At 48.8% G+C, this 19,054-nt stretch overlaps 1 protein-coding gene across 2 annotated transcripts in view; it reads left to right on the top strand.

Annotated features, from left to right (window-relative positions):
- Positions 1–1,872: 1,872 nt before the first annotated feature.
- The window catches only part of CHAF1A (chromatin assembly factor 1 subunit A), a 40,097-nt gene continuing 22,915 nt past the window's right edge, over positions 1,873–19,054 (top strand). The window contains exons 1-4 of one of the 2 annotated variants that reach the window (XM_055250409.2): positions 1,873–2,099; positions 5,242–5,292; positions 8,847–9,703; positions 17,910–17,966. In XM_055250409.2, coding sequence (XP_055106384.1) covers positions 2,048–2,099; positions 5,242–5,292; positions 8,847–9,703; positions 17,910–17,966 — 1,017 coding nt within the window. In that variant the 5' untranslated portion in view covers positions 1,873–2,047. Of the gene's footprint in view, positions 2,100–4,324; positions 4,389–5,241; positions 5,293–8,846; positions 9,704–17,909; positions 17,967–19,054 lie in introns of those variants that run through there. The other variant, XM_055250411.2, reaches the window with a different exon arrangement.

A 19,054-nucleotide genomic window follows, 5' to 3' on the forward strand; every position in this document is an offset into this window, starting at 1 on the left:
TCTGCCGGCTGGAGAGCGCACGTGCACATTGTCTACCGCGGGAGAGGCCGCCTCTGTCAGTGAGTTGAGCGGGGCGAGCCTAGAGGAGCCGTAGCAGGTGCAGCGCCCCCTGGAGTCCTGGAGGTGACCCTAACGTCTTGGGAAAGGCGCTTAGTTTAAACCTGGCCAGGAAGGTTGGGAAGTACAAGGGGCTCCTGCTTACGATTCTTCAGATTCCTGTTTACTCATCTTAGCTAAATCCAGTTCGTCTAAGTGTTCAGCTCCCTTCCACTTTTTTTTTTTTTTGAGACGGAGTCTTGCTTTGTCTCCCAGGCTGGAGTGCAGTGGCGTGATCTCGGCTCACTGCAACCTCTGCCTCCCGGGTTCAAGCGATTCTCCTGCCTCAGCCTCCCGAGTAGCTGAGATTACAGGCGCGCACCACCACGCTAGTCTAATTTTTGTATTTTTAGTAGAGACAGGGTTTCGCCATGTTGGCCAGGCTGGTCTCGAACTCCTGACCTCAGGTGATCCAACCACCCCCCCCCCACCCAGCTTCCCAAAGTACTGGGATCACAGGTATGAGCCACCGTGCCTGGCCACCTCTCTTCCTCTCTCTCTGTCCTGTGTTCATCCATTCAGTTGCCCACGTGACACATCTAGACATCTAGGTCTGTCTTCATGCCCTGACCATACTTTCCACCAGTCCTCCCCTCCAATTCTTCCCTGGCATGGCAGCGAGAAAGATGCTTCTAGAATGCAATTCAGGGCCAGGCGCGGTGGCTCACGCTTGTAATCCCAGCACTTTGGGAGGCTGAGGTGGGCGGATCACGAGGTCAGGAGATTGAGGCCATCCTGGCTAAAACGGTGAAACCACGTCTCTACTAAAAAATAGAAAAAATTAGCCGGACGTGGTGGCGGGCGCCTGTGGTCCCAGCTACTCGAGACTCCGTCTCAAGACAAAAAGAAAGAAAGAAAGAAAACCTGTTTCTACACTCACAGGCTGACACTGAAGTTCTCTGTTTTGTGTGAGGCTTTTAATCTGCTTTATCTACACAGTTCAATCAAATATTTATGCATTCATTCAAATATTTGTTGACCTGGTAAATATGATCAGTTACTAACAGGTCCTGGGGTTGCAGTCAGGAATGAGTCCTACCCTCACCAGAACTAATAACAAACGCAGAAATTAATTCATTAGTCAAATAACAAACTAATAAATAGACACAGCTGTAATTGCTATAAGAAAAAGAACAGTGTTGTAGGCACTTGATCTTGTCAGGGTTGGGGAAGAAAAGGCTTCCTGGGGTGCCGATCTAAGATCTGAAAAGTATAAATTAGCCAGGAAAAGAGCTGCGAAAAGATTGTTCTAGGCAGAGAAAACAGCATGTGCCAATTTCCTGAGGATTAAACCAGAAACGATCCATTTCGTCCACTCATTCTACATGTGATCTGCTGAATGTCAAATACTTCTGAAGCGCTCCCCAGACTTCGTTTTATTGTTCTTGTAGAAAGCAACTTATAATTTTACTTGTTGTTGCTATATTTAGCCTATGTCCCATTAGGATAAACTCAAAACTCCAGGTTCCTCATCTAAATCCCACTTTCAAGTTGTCATCTGCGCCCTGCGTAAAATGCTCTCCTGGTGACGTAAGAGCCTGCGCCTCCCTCCTCTTAGGGACTATCCCACGCGATCAGCCAGTCGCAGCGCAGAGCAATGAGCTTGACACCTCCTTCCTCCAATCGCAGGGCAGCTCCTCCCAGCCAATGACAGGCCGCCGAGGGGAAGCCCCGTCCCTCGCGGATACATCAATGGGCGAGCCCTGGGAGGAAAGTCACGGTTCTCGCGAGGATGCCCCCGGCGCTCCTCAATTCCCGAGGCGGGCCGTCACGTGACCCGGGCTCGCCCAATTGGCGCGCGGACTGCGGGGGTCGCCGCAGTTCCCGCCAAATACGAGCGCGGCGGCCGCGGCGGCAGCAGCGGCGCGGGCGGGAGGGCGAAGAGCAGCGGCCGCCTGAGGGGAGCCCGCGCCTCCGCCGCCTGAGAGGAGCTCGAGCTGCCGCCTGGGCGATGCTGGAGGAGCCGGAGTGCGGGGCGCCTGGCGCCAGGGGAGCCGCCGCAGGTCGGTTCGGGCCCGTGCCGAGGGAAGGGGGGGCGCGGCGCGCGGCCTGGACGGGCTGGGGCGGCGATGGGAGGCGGACGGGCCTCCCGGCGCCGAGCCTGGTCCTGCGGGCCGGGCGTTCACCCCCTGGGGCCTTCTCATCCCCAGCGAGGGCCTGGCGTCCCCAAGGGCACCCTTCTTGACGTTATTGTTGTAGCCGCGACCATATTGTTTGCTTCCGGCGCTTTTGCGTCAGTTCGTCCCTCCAGGGCTCTCTGGGGCGGTGGGTCGGAGGGGCCGAGAGGGGAAACTGAGGCCCAGGGAAGCGAAAGGGCTTGCCTTGCAGGTTACTGGATGCGTTTGTGTCCCTTGACCATGTTGGACCTTGCAGCGGGTGGGGAAACTGAGGCCCAAGGTCGCACGGGCTCGGGGACCGGTACCAGTGCCTCTGCGGGTCGGGGCAAGCCCGGGTAAGAAGAGGCCCAGATGGCAGAGATGGCCAGGAGGGTGGGACTCCCGAGTTCTTGCTCCTTCCTCATATGCACCGTGACTTCCTCCTCCCTGTGCCTTGGAATGGGGTCTTTGGAGCCCACCACAGGCCTCCTGAAACGTGGGAGAGTGAACCAAGGAAGACCAGACTGTCCCTCTCCCTTGCTGGACTCTGCATTACATAACGTTTTGGCAGCACTTGGCATTACGCTTTGGCACCTAGTAGGTGCTCAGTAAATAACGTGAACGAATGAAGGGCTAGAATGGACGCCAGTCCAGTTTCTCAGCCTCAACAGTGTTGATATTTGTTGCCGTCCTGGGCACGGCACTGCAGGGTGTTAAGCATCATCCCTGGTCTCCGCCTTTTGCAGGCCGTTAGCAGCCCCTCTCCCCATGCCTTAGTAACAACCAGAAATACCATTGCCCTGCGTCCCCTATGCGGCAGATTCCCCCTTGGCTGAAAATCATGGCTGTAGTTCCTTCTTGCCTTTGGGATTTCACGGAGACATAAAATTAATGTAAAGTTGGTACTGTCGTGGAGCTGTGATGTTTTAAGTCAGGATGTTTAACTTTTATTTGTTTGTTTATTTATTTATTTATTTATTTTGAGACTGAGTCTTGCTCTGTTGCCCAGGCTGGAGTGCAGTGGCAGGATCCCGGCTCACTGCAACCTCTGTCTCTCTGGTTTAAGAGATTCTTCTGCCTCAGCCTCCTGAGTAGGTGGGATTACAGGCCTGCACCACCATGTCTGGCTAATTTTTGTATTTTTTAGTAGAGATGGCGTTTCACCATGTTGGGCAGGCTGGTCTCGAACTCCTGGCCTCAGGTAATCCACCTGCCTTGGCCTCCCAAAGTGCTGGGATTACAGGCATGAGCCACCATGCTTGGCCAGGATATTTAACTTAAAAAAAAAATTGCTACTCACTAGGACCATACTATGATGAAAGGAAAGTATATTTTAGTGCCAAATAAAATTAGAAAGGATGTAATCGCAGAATAAAGAGCAGTTAGTAACTTTATACACACATATGTGTTAATCATGTGTATCTGGATTGGGAGTGTCCCGTTTTATATACAGGATTTTTTAATGAGGGGGGTCCTGTTTTTAATGAGGTTGTTTCTGTTTCACTTGCACCAAAGCTAGTGACTCAAAGCCACACAAATAGATCTTTGTGATCGTCTTGAAAATAAAGTTAAGTGACTAAAAATCATATCCTTCAGTCAGGGGGTAGAAATCCATGTCTTTTGGTAACTGGAAACTTGAGAATGATACTGTCTTTATTTCTTTGAAGTGGCTAGAAAGGAAACATGAATTTTCTCAGTACCTTTTCTTATTCACTAAGCTTGGGGCGATGGGTGAGGGGTGGTTTCATGTATGGACGATGGAGTTTTTCAGGAAGCCCCAGTCTGCTTTTAAAAAATACTCACTTTTATGTAATGCTTACAAAACATACGTAGATTAACCAAAATAACTAAACTAGGTTTTTCCAAGCCAGATCTCCTGGTAAGTGTGAGCTTCCTAAACTTACTCTGTTTAAGGTATTTACCTAAAGACTCGGTTCTATTTGTGGTCACTGCTGCATCTGCTTTGATATTATTAGATGGTTTTCTTGAGATTTTTTTTGCAGGAAAATATTCTGTCTTATCATCTCTTGACAGCACTTCAGCTCCTGCCTGGCAAGCTCAAAGTGCTTTAAATTGTGGTACCTTCATGCATTCTCTTTAAAAAGAAAAGGATCCCTTTTCTAATTTTACAGATTTGGTGGTGGTGTGCGGGCTTGGGTTGGAGGAAGATGTTTGGGGATCATGTGAATGGAATAGGTAATCCGATGTTTTCTCTCATCCCTACTTTTACTCATTCCACTTTCATTTCATGAAACAGTTGCTGTTACTCTCTTAGTTGGCTTTCTTATTTATTCCAGACCCTAACCAGGTACCATAGGTGCAGCATGGAACAAGTCTTTCTGCTGTCATGCAGTTGGCATTTTGTTTCCGGAGAGACGTGATAAACACGAAAGTTTCATATTAAATGCCACAAAGAAAATAAAACAAAACATGACAGTGTCTAGGGTAGGATTTCTGAACCTATTAACATTTTGAGGCCAGGTGCCATGGCCAGCGCTTTGGGAGGCCGAGGCAGGCAGATCACGAGGTCAGGAGTTCAAGACCATTCTGGCTAACATGATGAAACCCCGTCTCTGCTAAAAATACAAAAATTAGCAGAGCATGGTGGCACGCGCCTGTAGTCCCAGCTACTTGAGAGGGTGAGGCAGGAGAATCGCTTGAACCCGGGAGGTGGAGGTTGCAGTGAGCTGAGACTGTGCCATTGCACTCCAGCCTGGTCGACAGAGCGAGACTCTGTCTCAAAAAAAAAAAAAAAAAGTTTTTTTTTTTGGCCCATAAATATCTTCATTGTGGTGTGCTGTGCTGTGCATTGCATAGTGGGACATTTAGCAGAATCCGTGGCCTCTACCCACTGGATGTGAATAGCATCCCTTCGAGCCCTCCCTGCATCATGACAACCAAAAACATCTCTAGACTGTGCCAAATGACCCCCGAGGACAGAGGAGTCAGAATTGCCTCCACCTTGTACATAATTGGCTCTACATATGTATTTGCTAACTTGATTATCTGCAACATTTAACAATTTACCCTTTGACACTTTTATTTGCAGCCATGGATTGCAAAGATAGACCAGCTTTTCCAGTTAAGAAGTTAATACAAGGTAATTATTTGGAAATGGGTTAAAGAGTTGTTCGTAGTTTATAGTCTTCCTTGTCTCTTGTTGGAGACCTCAGTGGAAGCCTGGAGCTAGAGGGGAGAGAAACAGTCCTTCTTCAGACCAGGAAGCTGGGAAAATGCTTTTCACACAGTAATGTTTCGTGGGGTTCCCACAAGTAAACCCCAAGGCCTCCACTTATGCACAATTGGCATTTTGTAACTTGCAGCTGGGGAGCTCTCCTGTATGTTGTAGGGAGCTTAGCAGCATCCCTGGCCTCTTCCCACTGGATGCCAGTAAGTGCATCCTCCAAGTCGTAACAACCAAAAATATCTCTATACATGGCTGGGAGGTAGAACTGCCCCCACAGAGAACCACTGTTGTCCTGGAAGGTAAATGCTCCCAAATCCATCTGTGTAAAACGGGGAGTGCATTCACCCTTGGGCCAGATGAGCGGTTGGATTGTAATTTTTTTTTTTATTTGAGATGGAGTCTCGTTCTGTTGCCCAGGCTGGAGTGCAGTGGCGTGATCTCGGCTCACTGCAACCTCCGCCTCCCAGGTTCAAGCAATTCTCCTGCCTCAGCCTCCCAAGTAGCTGGGATTACAGGTGCGTGCCACCACACCCAGCTAATTTTTGTATTTTTAGTAGAGACGGGGTTTCACTATGTTGGCCAGGATGATCTCGATCTCCTGACCTTGTGATCCCCTCGCCTCGGCCTTTCAAAGTGCTGGGATTACAGGTGTGAGCCACCGTGCCCGGCCCAGATTGTATTTTTAGAAATTACAGTTTTGGGTTTTTCAAACGGGCTGGGTGGAGTGGTGCATACCTGTAAAACCAGCTATTTGAGAGGCTGGGATGGGAGGATTGCTTGAGTCCAGGAGTTCAAGGCTGCAGTGAGTTATAAGCACACCACTGCCTTCAGCCCGGATGACAGAGTAAGACTCTGTCTCTTAAAAGAAAAAAAAGGGGAAGCCAGACGCTGGGTTCACACCTATAATCCTAGCACTTTGGGTAGCTAAGGTGGGCGGATTGTCTGAGTTCAGGAGTTTGAGACCAGCCTGGCCAACGTGGTGAAACCCCGTCTCTACTAAAATACAAAATAGCTGGGCATGGTGGGGGGCACCTGTGATCCCAGCTACTTGGGAGGCCAAGGCAAGAGAATTGTTTGAACCCGGAGGAAGAGGTTGCAGTGAGCCAAGGGTGTGCCACTGCACTCCAGCCTGGTGACAGAGCAAGACTGTCTCAAAACAAACAACCCCCCCCAACCCCCCCAAAAAAACAGGTTTTTATTTGGTCTATTACGTGATGAAATAGTTAATAAAAGATGCATTGGCATTGAAGTAAGTGAACATAGGTTCCTTGGGAAGTTCACTCCCCAAAATGTTTCTGTGTCCCTCCTAACCAGCCCGAAGCCTGGCAGGCTCTGGGAGAACAGTTTGATTGATGAGAAAAGCCTAACAGAGCCTGGGATGCTGAGGCCAGGAGAAAAAAAAAAAAAAAACCCTGTCCACAAATGTGTCTGTGTATTTTCTACTTGAGAACCAGATGCAGTTATTATCAAATGAGATTTTCACCCATTATAAATAAATTTGGAATATGAACTGGATCTGAAATAAACAAATGTCTCTTGAAATCCTGGCGATGGCTCTGCTAAAAGGCTTGTCAGGATTTTTTTTTTTTTTTTTTTTGAGAGGGAGTCTCGCTCTTTCGCCCAGGCTGGAGTGCAGTGGCGCGATCTCGGCTCACTGCAAGCTCTGCCTCCCGGGTTCACGCCATTCTCCCGTCTCAGCCTCCCGAGTAGCTGGGACTACAGGCGCCCGCCACTGCGCCCAGCAAATTTTTTGTATTTTTAGTAGAGACAGGGTTTCACCATGGTCTGGATCTCCTGACCTCGTGATCTGCCCGCCTCGGCCTCCCAAAGTGCTGGGATTACAAGCGTGAGCCACCGCGCCCGGCTGTTTTTTTTTTTTTTTTTGATTAGGATGTTGAAGCGGGGCATGGTGACTCACACCTGTAATCCCAGCATCTTGGGAGGTGGAGGCGGGTAGATCACCTGAGGTCAGGAGTTTGAGACCAGCCTAGCCAATGTGGCGAAACTCCGTCTCTACTAAAAATACAAAAATTAGCTGGGTGTAGTGGTGCATGCCTGTAATCCCAGCTACTTGAGAAGCTGAGGCAGGAGAATAGCTTGAACCCAGGAGGTGGAGGTTGCAGTGAGCTGAGATGGCGCCATTGCACTCCAACGTGGGTGATGAGCAAAACTGTCTCCAAAAGAAAAAAAAAATAAGTAAAATTAGGTTGTTAGAAAAGGATAGAATGGGCCGGGCGCGGTGGCTCACGCCTGTAATCCCAGCACTTTGGGAGGCTGAGGCGGGCGGATCACAAGGTCAGGAGATCGAGACCATCCTGGCTAACACGGTGAAACCCCGTCTCTACTAAAAGTACAAAAAAATTAGCCGGGCGTGGGGGCAGGCGCCTGTAGTCCCAGCTGCGCCAGAGACTGAGGCAGGAGAATGGCATGAACCTGGGAGGCGGAGCTTGCAGTGAGCTGAGATTGCGCCACTGCACTCCAGCCTGGGCGACAGAGCAAGACTCCATCTCAAAAAAAAAAAAAAAGAAAAGGATAGAATGAAAAGATAGCACCCCCACCCACTCTTTTCTGAGACAAGGTCTCTTTTACCCAGGCTGCGGTGTAGTTGCACCATCATAGCTCACTGCAGCCTCTACCTCCTGGGCTCAAGCGATCCTCCTGCCTCAGCCTCCCAAAGTGCTGGGATTATAGATGTGAGTCAGTGTACCTGGCTTCAGATAGTCCCTGCTCAGTCTTTTTTTTTTTTTTTTTTTTTTTTTTTTTTTTTTTTTTTAAGAGTTTCGCTCGGGTCGCCCAGGCTGGAGTGCAGTGGCGTGATCTCGGCTCACTGCAGGCTCCACCCCCTGGGTTCACACCATTCTCCTGCCTCAGTCTCCCAAGTAGCTGGGAATACAGGCGCCTGCCCCCACGCCCGGCTAATTTTTTGTACTTTTAGTAGAGACGGGGTTTCACCGTGTTAGCCAGGATGGTCTCGATCTCCTGACCTTGTGATCCTCCTGCCTTGGCCTCTCACACCCGGCTTTTTTTTTTTCCTTTTTTTCTTTTTTTTTTTTTTTTGAGAGGGAGTCTGGCTCTGTTGCCCAGGCTACTCACCGCCCAGGGATCTCAGCTCACTGCAACCTCTGCCTCCCGGGTTCAAGCGATTCTCCTGCCTCAGCCTCCTGAGTAGCTGAGATTACAGGCACGTGCCACCATGGCCTGGCTAATTTTTGTAGTTTTAGAAGAGACAGGGTTTCACCGTTTTGGTCTGGCTGGTCTCGAACTGCTGACCTTGTGATCTGCCTGCCTTGGCCTTCCCAAAGTGCTGGGATTACAGGCGTGAGCCACCACGCCTGGCCCAGATAGTCCCTTTTTAAACTTTAAAATTATCCCCCACCTGCATGTCTCAACAAGTCAGTAATTTTCAAGCTCATGAGTGGTTGTAACTTTAAACGTTCACTAAAGATGGCTTTCTGTCTTTGTTTAAGCCCGTCTGCCGTTTAAGCGCCTGAATCTTGTCCCAAAGGGGAAAGCCGATGACATGTCAGACGATCAGGGTACTTCTGTGCAAAGTAAAAGCCCCGATTTAGAGGCCTCTTTGGACACCTTGGAAAACAACTGTCATATGGGTTCTGACATAGACTTTAGACCGAAACTTGTCAACGGGAAGGGTCCCTTAGATAACTTTTTAAGAAATAGAATCGAAACCAGTGTTGGCCAGAGCACAGTCATCATTGATTTGACAGAGGACTCGAATGAGCAGCCAGACAGTCTTGTGGACCACAATAAACTAAATTCTGAAGCCTCTCCCTCCAGAGAGGCAGTAAATGGCGAGCGAGAAGACACTGGGGATCAGCAGGGGTTGTTGAAGGCCATTCAGAACGACAAGTTGGCATTTCCTGGAGAGACCCTTTCAGACATTCCTTGCAAAATAGAGGAGGAGGGTGTCGGCTGTGGAGGTGCAGGGAGGAGACACGACTCCCAGGAATGTTCGCCACGGAGCTGCCCGGAGCTGACAAGTGGCCCGAGAATGTGCCCCAGAAAGGAGCAGGACAGTTGGAGTGAAGCTGGGGGCATCCTGTTCAAAGGGAAGGTGCCCATGGTGGTCTTGCAGGACATCTTGGCTGTGAGACCACCCCAAATCAAGTCCCCTCCAGCCACACCCCAAGGCAAGAGCATGACCCCTGAGAGCGAGGTGCTGGAATCTTGCCCCGAAGAAGACTCTGTACTCAGCCATTCGTCCCTGAGCTCTCCCTCTTCCACCAGCTCACCCGAGGGGCCACCTGCTCCCCCAAAGCAGCACAGCAGTACCAGTCCCTTCCCCACCTCCACGCCCGTCCGCAGAGTGAGTATCTCCCATGGAGTCCCTGCACATCAGTGCTTACGGATCTCAGAGTGCTATCAGTCTCCACCGGGTCACCCAGGTGGTTTGTGGTGAAGTGAGCAGGGCTGGGTCCTGGGACTCGACACGGAGTTCTTCCCGGTATCAAAACTCACAGTGTTCAGTTCTGCATTCGTTGTGATGCGCCTGGGACTTAATTCATCAACAGTGTACCTGGTGTACTGTGTGGATAACACCCTACTGTTTTGCCTTCGTTGTTCCCATCTAATCAGTGATAGCTTAGCCATTTTAGGGAATTAGGATCTGAGCTGGCGCTGTAACCCCTCACATCAGATTCCAGGTCCAGCTTTCTCTGTGCCCTTCCTGTCCAAGCATAGAACTGTAGGGATGGGGTTACAGAGGCACTGAGCACTGAAGTGGCAGTGAGACGGCAGGAAGCATGACATGGAGTATTCTGTAGGGTCAGCACAGCCACTCATCTTAAAAACTTTACCTGTGGCCATGCACAGTGGCTCATGCCTGTCATCCCAGCACTTCGAGAGGCCGAGGTGGGAGGATCGCTTGAAGATCACTTCAAAACCAACCTGGGCAACGTAGACACCATCTCTGTGAAAAAAAATTATTTTTATTTGACAGAGTCACTCTATCACCCAGGCTGGAGTTCAGTGGCGTGATCTCAGCTCCCTGCAACCTCCACCTCCCAGGATCAAGCGAGTCTCCTGCCTCGGCATCCCTAATAGCTGGGATTACAGGTGCGCATCGCCACACTTGGCTAATTTTTATATTTTTAGTAGAGACAGGGTTTCACTATCTTGGCCAGGCTGGTCTTAAATTCCTGACCTCTAGTGATCTGCCTGTCTTGGCCTCTCAAAGTGCTGGAATTACAGGCGTGAGCCACTGCACCCAGCCCTGCAAAAAAATTTTAAAAATTATCCAGGCATGGTGGATTACATGCCTGTAGTCCCAGCCACCTGGGAAGCTGAGGCAAGAGGATCACTTGAGCTGAGGAGTTGGAGGCTGCAGCAAGCTGTGATCACACCGCTGCGCTCCAGCCTGGGTAACAGAGGGAGACCCCATCTGGAACCATTTTTAAGGACCCCATAAGGGGGACTTTTGCATCGTCTGTCTCTGTTATTGGTTTTTTATTAGCACAATGGTGTCCTTAGGGTCTTAGGGACAAAACTGATAAAATCAGTCACGAGTCCCAGGGTGTGTTTAGTGGTGTCTTTTTTGATTTTATAATTTTTTACTTTTTATCTTAAGTATGTAGAACCAGAAGAGACAGTGCCTTTTTATGTTTTTGGTTTTGTAGCACTTTTGTTTGTTCATGTTGGGTCTTTATATGAGAGTAGATCCTGAGATGGGTCATTTAATCTCTACCTCTAAGCAGGTACAGTAGACCACCTGGATCATAAACCACCAACCTTGTTCGCTTTCGGGATGTTGAGCTCTAAGGAACCATTTATTTATTTATTTATTTTTGAGACGGAGTCTTGCTCTGTCACCCAGGCTGGAGTGCAGTGGTGCCATCTCAGCTCACTGCAACCTCCGCCTCCTGGGTTCAAGCAATTCTCCTGCCTCACCCTCTCAAGTAGCTGAGATTAGCGGCACCCGCCACCATGCCCAGCTAATTTTTGTATTTTTGGTAGAGATGGGGTTTTGCCATGATGGCCAGGTTGGTCTCGAACTCCTGACCTTAGGTGATCCACCCGCCTTGGCCTCCCAAGTTGCTGGGATTATAGGCGTGAGCCATCATGCTTGGCCAAGATGATTTATTTTTCTGAATGACTTCATTTCTTGTCTTTCACCTGAGAAGAGGCAAAAGGAAAAAATGGCTTCCTCTTTAGGTTTATGAAATGTTGTAAAAATGGAGCAAATCTTTTTTTTTTTTTTGAGACATGGGCTCACCCTGTCGCCCAGGCTGGAGTACAGTGGCGTGATCTCAGCCTACTGCAACCTCCGCCTTCTGGGTTCAAGAGATTTTCCTGCCTCAGCCTCTGAGTAGCTGGGATTACAGGTGCCCACCACCACCACGCCTGGCTAATTTTTGTATTTTTTCAGTAGAGACGAGTTTCACCATGTTGGCCAGGCTGGTCTCAAACTTCTGACCTCAGGTGATCCGCTCGCCTCGGCCTCCCAAAGTGCTGGGATTACAGGCATGAGCCACTGCCCCAGTCTTCTACTTTTTTTTTTATATGTGCTGGTTTGTTATATATGTAAACTCTTGTCATGGGGGTTTGTTGTACAGATTATTTTATCACTCAGGTGCTAAGCCTAGTACCGTCTTCTAAGTTACTAAATGTGCCAGACTGGCATGTACACATTTCAACTTCTACCTAAGCCACCACTCAATCTCCCAAAATCAGAGTCGAAGTCTCTCCCGGTTGGCCATCCTGTAGTGTACATTCGATCACTTGAATTTCTTCCAGGCTGCTGCCGCTTTGCAAAATTTTGTCCTGTGATGTGAGCCATTTAGCAAGAACAGGACACATGGCTGGGTGCGGTGGCTCACACCTGTAATCCCAGCACTTTGGGACGCCGAGGTGGGTGGATCACCTAAGGTCGAGAGTTCAAGACCAGGCTGACCATCATGGAGAAACCCCGTCTCTACTAAAAATACAAAAAATTAGCTGGGTGTGGTGGCGCATGCCTGTAATCCCAGCTACTCCAGAGGCTGAGGCAGAAGAATCACTTGAACCCGGGAGGCAGAGGTTGCAGTGACCTGAGATCGTGCCATTGCACTCCAGCCTGGGTAACGAGCAAAACTCCATCTCAAAAAAAAAAAAAAAAAAAAAAAGAACAGGACACAAGCACATGTTTCCATTAAGTTTGTTTCCATGTCCACAGCTTACTCTGCAAACTGGGAAGTCCCCTCATTGGGCATCATGGTGACACAATCCTGCCCGCTTTCTAAAACAACTGAGCACATGAACCCAGTGTGCGACATTTAGGAAACCCTGCATTTAGGATGCTAGATCTTGTTCTGAACACAGGCTCGAGGTTTTGGGATGCACTCGAAGGCAGTATTATCCCAACTTTTCGATAGTTTACTGGCCCAGAGCCTATGGCAGAAAGTGGCCACAACCACCCCCAGAGGGCCTGTCAGTCACCGAAGCTATGAGGGAAGTGATTATCAGGAGGCCTCCGCATGCCCTGATGGCAGGGATCCCTGAGATCCCGGCTGGGAGAGACTCCACTCCCAACCCCCGAGACACTCCATCCCCAACCCCTACTTTACCTCCGAACCTTTAAGGAGTCCTGCATTTCTGGGTTGGTTGGTTTGCTTCATAGTTGGTACCTCTTTTATTTATTTATTTATTTTTTTTTGAGATGGAATCTCACTCTGTTGCCCAGGTTGGAGTGCAATGGCGTGATCTTGGCTCCTGCAACCTTTGCCTCCTGGGTTCAAGCGATTCTCCTGTCTCAACCTCCCAAGTAGCTGAGTTTACAGGCACGCGCCACCAGGCCCAACTAATTTTTGTATTTTTAGTGGAGATGGGGTTTCACCATGTTGGACAGGCTGGTCTCGAACTCCTGACCTCGTGATCCGCCCGCCTCGGCCTCCCAAAGTGCTGGGATTACAGGCGTGAGCCACCGCACCCAGCCAGTTGGTACCTAACTCTTAACACCTTTCCTTGCCGTGAGGTCCAAGCCAACCCCTGTCCACAGCCCCTGTTACTCTGGGGAATAAACTGTTATTGCACTTTCCCTCCCTACCAGCAGCTCTTTCCAGATTGCAGGGGTGAGCTGGTGGGAAGCTTGCAGATTGTTTCGCACTGCCGTGTAATCTGTGTGCTTGTCACTCGGGTCTGTTCTTCCTTGAGTTGGTACAGTGAAATCTGCATTGAGAGTTGCAGGGCAGTCATTGCCACTGTACTTTGTGGGCTGACTTGCCTTCTTTATTTTTTCTTCTTTAAAATAAAAGAAAGTGGGAGTTTCTTCCGATACAGATCCTGCTGTCCCTTTGCAGGGAGCTTCATGGCGTGTTTTTGTTTGTTTTGGTTTTTGTTGTTGTTTTAGTACTGCAGGATCTGGAGAATCTCGCTTTAGAAAAACAATGATTTAGAAAGATCCCCCTTTAGATACTCCCAGGGTCCTTTGAATAGCTGAAGTGTTCCTTTTTAGTATTAGAGTTTTCTACCATGTGGGGAAGAACCATTTCTGAAGTTTGCAGTCAGACTTGTAATTTAGCCTCTTCTGTTAGTGATCGAGATGATTATTCCACAAATGATCATGTTGGTGCAGTTGTGTTACTGGAATCCTTGGCTTGCTTCTGTGCCCAGATTGCTGGAACTTCTTTCCATATACTTGAAATTACATTTGTGATAAATTCTCCATGTTTAAAAGAAACACTGGTCTAGGTGCGGTGGCTCATGCCTGTAATCCCAGCACTTTGGGAAGCCGAGGTGGGAGGATCGCATGAGCCTAGGAGTTCGAAACCAGCTTGACCAACATGGTGAAACTCCGTCTGTACAAAAAATACAAAAATTAGCGGGGCATGGGGGTGCACACCTGTAGTCCCAGCTCCTTGGGAGGCTAAGGTGGAAGGATCACTTGAGCGAAGGAGGCAGAGGTTGCGGTGAGTCATGCTTGCACCACTGCGCAACAGCCAGACCCTGTCTCAAAAAAAAAAAAACAAAAAGGAAAAAGAATGGAAACCTTGAAGCCCTCTGTTCTCCCAGGAGGTTGCCATTATCATCATCATCATCACCTTGTGTTTTTCTGTGTCCTGCACTTCCAGAGAGCTCTAGGAAACACCCAGTATCATTTTATTTCCTTGTGTATGACATATACTGTAAATATCTGTCTTTGTTACTCAAGGGTGTCTTAGATGTTTTTTATATTGGGATGGAAAGATGGAGCTCTTTTTAACTGCTGCATGATATCCCATGGTGTGGACATGCTGTAGGTTACAGAGCTGTCTTCTCAGTTCTGTTGTTTCTGTGCTTGGCTTTCACAAAATGAGTGTTCCCTTGAGCTTCCTTCTACAAGTGGCCTTAGCTCCAGGCAGTGTGTGCGTTCTTAATTTCCCAGCTTGCACTCTCTCATGCTTGGGCCAATTGGAGGTTTTCTCTTTTCCCCCCGCCTCCGCTCCCCTGCTGTTAGGTTTTAGCCGCTTATCTGGTCTGGGCTTAGAAATTAGATACCGTTTAGTATAAAATCAGAGTCCATAGGCTCTGAGAGGATTATCTGAGAAAGGGTGCAGGAATTTTCATGCCCAAACATAGTGAGCTCTGTCGCGACTCCTTGGGATTGTCGGTTTTTGTGTTTTCACTTCCTTCTGGGATCCTGGATCACATTTTTGGCAGTTGAGGGTGCTGTCTGACCGGGCTCCAGCTGGGTAGAATGTGGGAGTGTTGCATAGAATTTTGAGAGTGAGATCTATAAACACTGGGGTCAAATTTCAAGAAGATAAAGTTCTGTCAGACCTCAAGGTCCATCTGAATGTTTGGCAAAACAAAAAAGATACCAGTTTTAAATTAAGCAGTAATTGCTCTGTTGTGGTCGTTGGATATTACTGAGCGGGCTCTTGCCGGTCACATCAAGTCTATTATCCCTGGACTCACAGCAGAGTGGGAGCATTTTAAGAGGCAGGAGATTCTGCAGCTGAGCTTCAGGTATGGGAGACTAAGGAACTGAGTTCCCCAAAACCACATTCCATATTATAATCTCTGAACACAAAGGGCAGTCCCGGAGAGCTGTGACTCCCACATTCTGCAGTTAAATCCCTCAGAGTGGGGGTGAGGCACACAGCCTTGGCAGGCGGAGTGGATGCTGGAGAAACAGATGGTTTTTCTGCAGCATTTGGTGAGGCTGCCTCGGGCTGGCATTTCTGTTGCCACATTCTCAGCAAAGACTGAACACTCTGGCCTGATCTCGGTGGTGAAGGAGCTCCTGCCAACACAGGCAGCCTTCTCACAATGGCTTGGCCTTTCCCTAAAGAAAGGTTTAGTCCAGAAAGGACTCAGTGGGACCCAGGTGGAAAGGCTGTCTTGAGCTCATTCATCTGAAGCTTTTATTCTGTGAGAGGTCCTAGTCAGGGGTTCAGCTTTCCCAGAAAAAGAAATCACTGTCGGCTAGGCGCGGTGGCTCACGCCTTTAATCCCAGCACTTTGGGAGGCCGAGGCGGGCGGATCACGAGGTCAAGGAGATCGAGACCACCCTGGCTAACATGGTGAAACGCTATGTTTACTAAAAATACAAAAAAATTAGCCAGGCATGGTGGTGGGCGCCTATAGTCCCAGCTACTGGGCAGACTGAGGCAGGAGAATCGATTGAACCCGGGAGGCGGAGCTTGCAGTGAGCCGAGATGGCGCCACTGCACTCCAGCCTGGGCGACAGAGCAAGACTCCGTCTCAAAAAAATAAAAAATAAATCACTTACGTAATTTTGTTGACCCATCAGACCAATGCCAGGAAATGGGCCTTTGGTTTTTCAATTCAACTTCAGCCTTACACTGCAAGTCTGCAGTGAACCTGGAGAATTATTTCTTCCCACTCTTAAGCCTCTCTTCCCATTGCTCTTCACTTCTACTAGTTTAGTTTTCAGGATTCCCTGCCCCAGTGGGAGATAGCTTAGGCCAAAGTCCAGACTCCCTGTTCGTCTTCCTCCCTGGGACCATTTAGGTGGATGGTGAGTCACACCATGGATCCTATTGGTAATTCCTAGTAGCTCATGCTCAGTTTGAAGGTAGGTGATAGAAAATATTGTGCCCTAGAATGTAGAGGTCCTAGACAACCCCAGCAAGTTTCTCTTTTGTCTTAAGCTTTCACTCCACATTCTAAAAAGCAGAGTTGGCTGGGCGCGGTGGCTCACACCTGTAATCCTAGCACTTTGGGAGGCCGAGGCGGGTGGATCACCTGGAGTCAGGAGTTCGAGACCAGCCTGACCAACATGGTGAAACCCCATCTCTACTAAAAATACAAAAATTAGCCGGCTGTGGTGGCACATGCCTATAATCCCAGCTACTTGAGAGGCTGAGGCAGGAGAATCGCTTGAACTTGGGAGGTAGAGGTTGCAGTGAGCCGAGATCGTGGCACTCACTGCACTTCAGCCTCTGTGACAGGAGTGAGACTTCATCTCAAAAATAAAATAAAAAGCAGAGTTGAGCTAGACAGAATGTAAATTAGTGGTGCACAGGAAACCAGCCTGGAGACGTCTTTTATTTGATTAATTTAGTATCTTTTTTTTTTTTTTTTTCCAACAGTCTCATTCTGTCACCCAGGTTGGACAGCTCAGTGCAGCCTCAACCTCCTGGGCTCAAATGATCCTCCCACCCCAGACTCCTGAGTAGCTGGGACTACAGATGTGTACCACAACACCCAACTAATTAAAAGGTTTTTTTAGACACAGGGTCTTGCTTTGTTGCCCAGGCTGGTCTTGAACTCCTGGGCTCAAGTGATCCTCCCACCTTGACCTCCCAAAGTGCTGGGATTACAGGCATGAGCCACTGTGCCTGTCTGTGTCTATTTTTAAACACCTAAAAAAAATTCACACGAAATTCCCAATATCAGCTTCTCCTGGAGAAATTGGAAGGACCAGCAAGCAGGGACCTATATTCCTATAAGAGCTCCATCCCCTTTGGACAGGCGGGTCCTCTCTCATTTGCTACAAATCCATCCTCTCCCTGTCGCCCAGGCCAGCTGTCTATTGCTTTTTATTTTTTTTTAAGACAGAGTCTCACCCTGTTGCCCAGGCAGGAGTGCAGTGGCGCGATCTCGGCTCACTGCAACCTCCTTCTCCTGGGTTCAAGCGATTCTTCTGTCTCAGCCTCCTGAGTAGGTGGGATTACAGGCAGCCGCCACCACGCCCGGCTGATTTTTATATTTTTAGTAGAGATGGGGTTTTGCCACGTTGGCCAGGGTGGTCTCGAACTCCTGACCTCAAGTGATCCACCCACTTCGGCCTCCCAAAGTGCTGGGATTACAGGTGTGAGCCACCGCGCCCAGCCTTGTCTGTTACCTTTATTTCTGAGCTTGCCTTGTTTTTCTTGTGAATGGCGTGCTTCACTCATTTCTTTATCTGCCTCCATAGTCTCCCTTGTTATCTAATCCCAGATACATACATGTGTGCACGCTTACTGGAGTTTGTGACCCTAGTATGACATTTTGGTTCTGTTGGTGGAAAAACTGATCACCTGGAAAGGTTTCTCTTTTTCTCGAAGCAATTGAAATAACCCGTGTTTAAAGATAAACGTCTTCTGTTTCAGATAACTAAGAAATTCGTCAAAGGCCCTACAGAGAAGAACAAGCTCAGACTGCAAAGAGTAAGACATTTTCCCTGAAATAGAAAATTAACCTGCTGTGCTTTTTGCATTAAATAGTAAGCAAAGCCCTTTGGAGTTCCTTTGGTCCAGTTTTTACATTTTCCCCAGCCTTCTCTGACCTTCATTTTGATTCCTGCTTCATTTTAAGTACTTGGACTTCATGGTTTGTGGATTGTGCCATTTTTTGCTTTGCTGAGTGAGTCCTCATGTTTTGTGTGTGGCCTTTTCTAAGCTTTTACCACTAGTACTACCACTGTCTTAATGATTCAGCATCCCATTATAGCTTCAAATTACCTTCCAAAAACCCAGTCCATTTCCTCATAGTCCTGTCTCTTTTTTTTTTTTTTTTTTGAGATGGAGCCTCGCTGTGTCACCCAGGCTGGAGTGCAGTGGTGTGATCTTGGCTCACTGCAAGCTTCGCCTCCCGGGTTCACGCCATTCTCCTGCCTCAGCCTCCCAAGTAGTTGAGACTACAGGCACCTGCCACCACGCCCGGCTAATTTTTTGTATTTTTAGTAGAGATGAGGTTTCACCGTGTTAGCCAGGATGGTCTCGATTTCCTGACCTCGTGATCCGCCCGCCTCGGCCTCCCAAAATGCTCGGATTACAGGTGTGAGCCACCACTCCCGGCCAGTCCTGTCTCTTATAGGGATTGAAGTTCCACTTATTCCTAAGTGCTATAACATCTGAATAGCCCCTACACTTGATGGGTGATTATCCTTTAGTGACTCTCTGCTAAGTCTCCTATTCTGTGGGGGGCATCACCACATTTTCCACACAGCAATGCAGGGGGCTTTTGTTTTGTTTTGTTTTTGAGACGAAGTCTTGCTCTGTTGCCAGACTGAAATGCAGTGGCGTGATCTTGGCTCACTGCAACCTCTGCCTGCCGGGTTCAAGCAATTGTTCTGCCTCAGCCTCCCGAGTGGCTGGGACTACAGGCACATTCCGGCCCGCCTAGCTAATTTTTTTTTTTTTTTTTTTGTATTTTAGTAGAGATGGGGTTTCACCATGTCGCCCAGGCTGGTCTCAAACTCCTGAGCTCAGGCAGTCTGCCCGTCTCGGCCTCCCGAAGTGCTAGGATTACGGGC

This window comes from Symphalangus syndactylus, chromosome 17 (genome assembly GCF_028878055.3).
Source record: "Symphalangus syndactylus isolate Jambi chromosome 17, NHGRI_mSymSyn1-v2.1_pri, whole genome shotgun sequence".
Lineage (NCBI taxonomy): Eukaryota > Metazoa > Chordata > Mammalia > Primates > Hylobatidae > Symphalangus > Symphalangus syndactylus.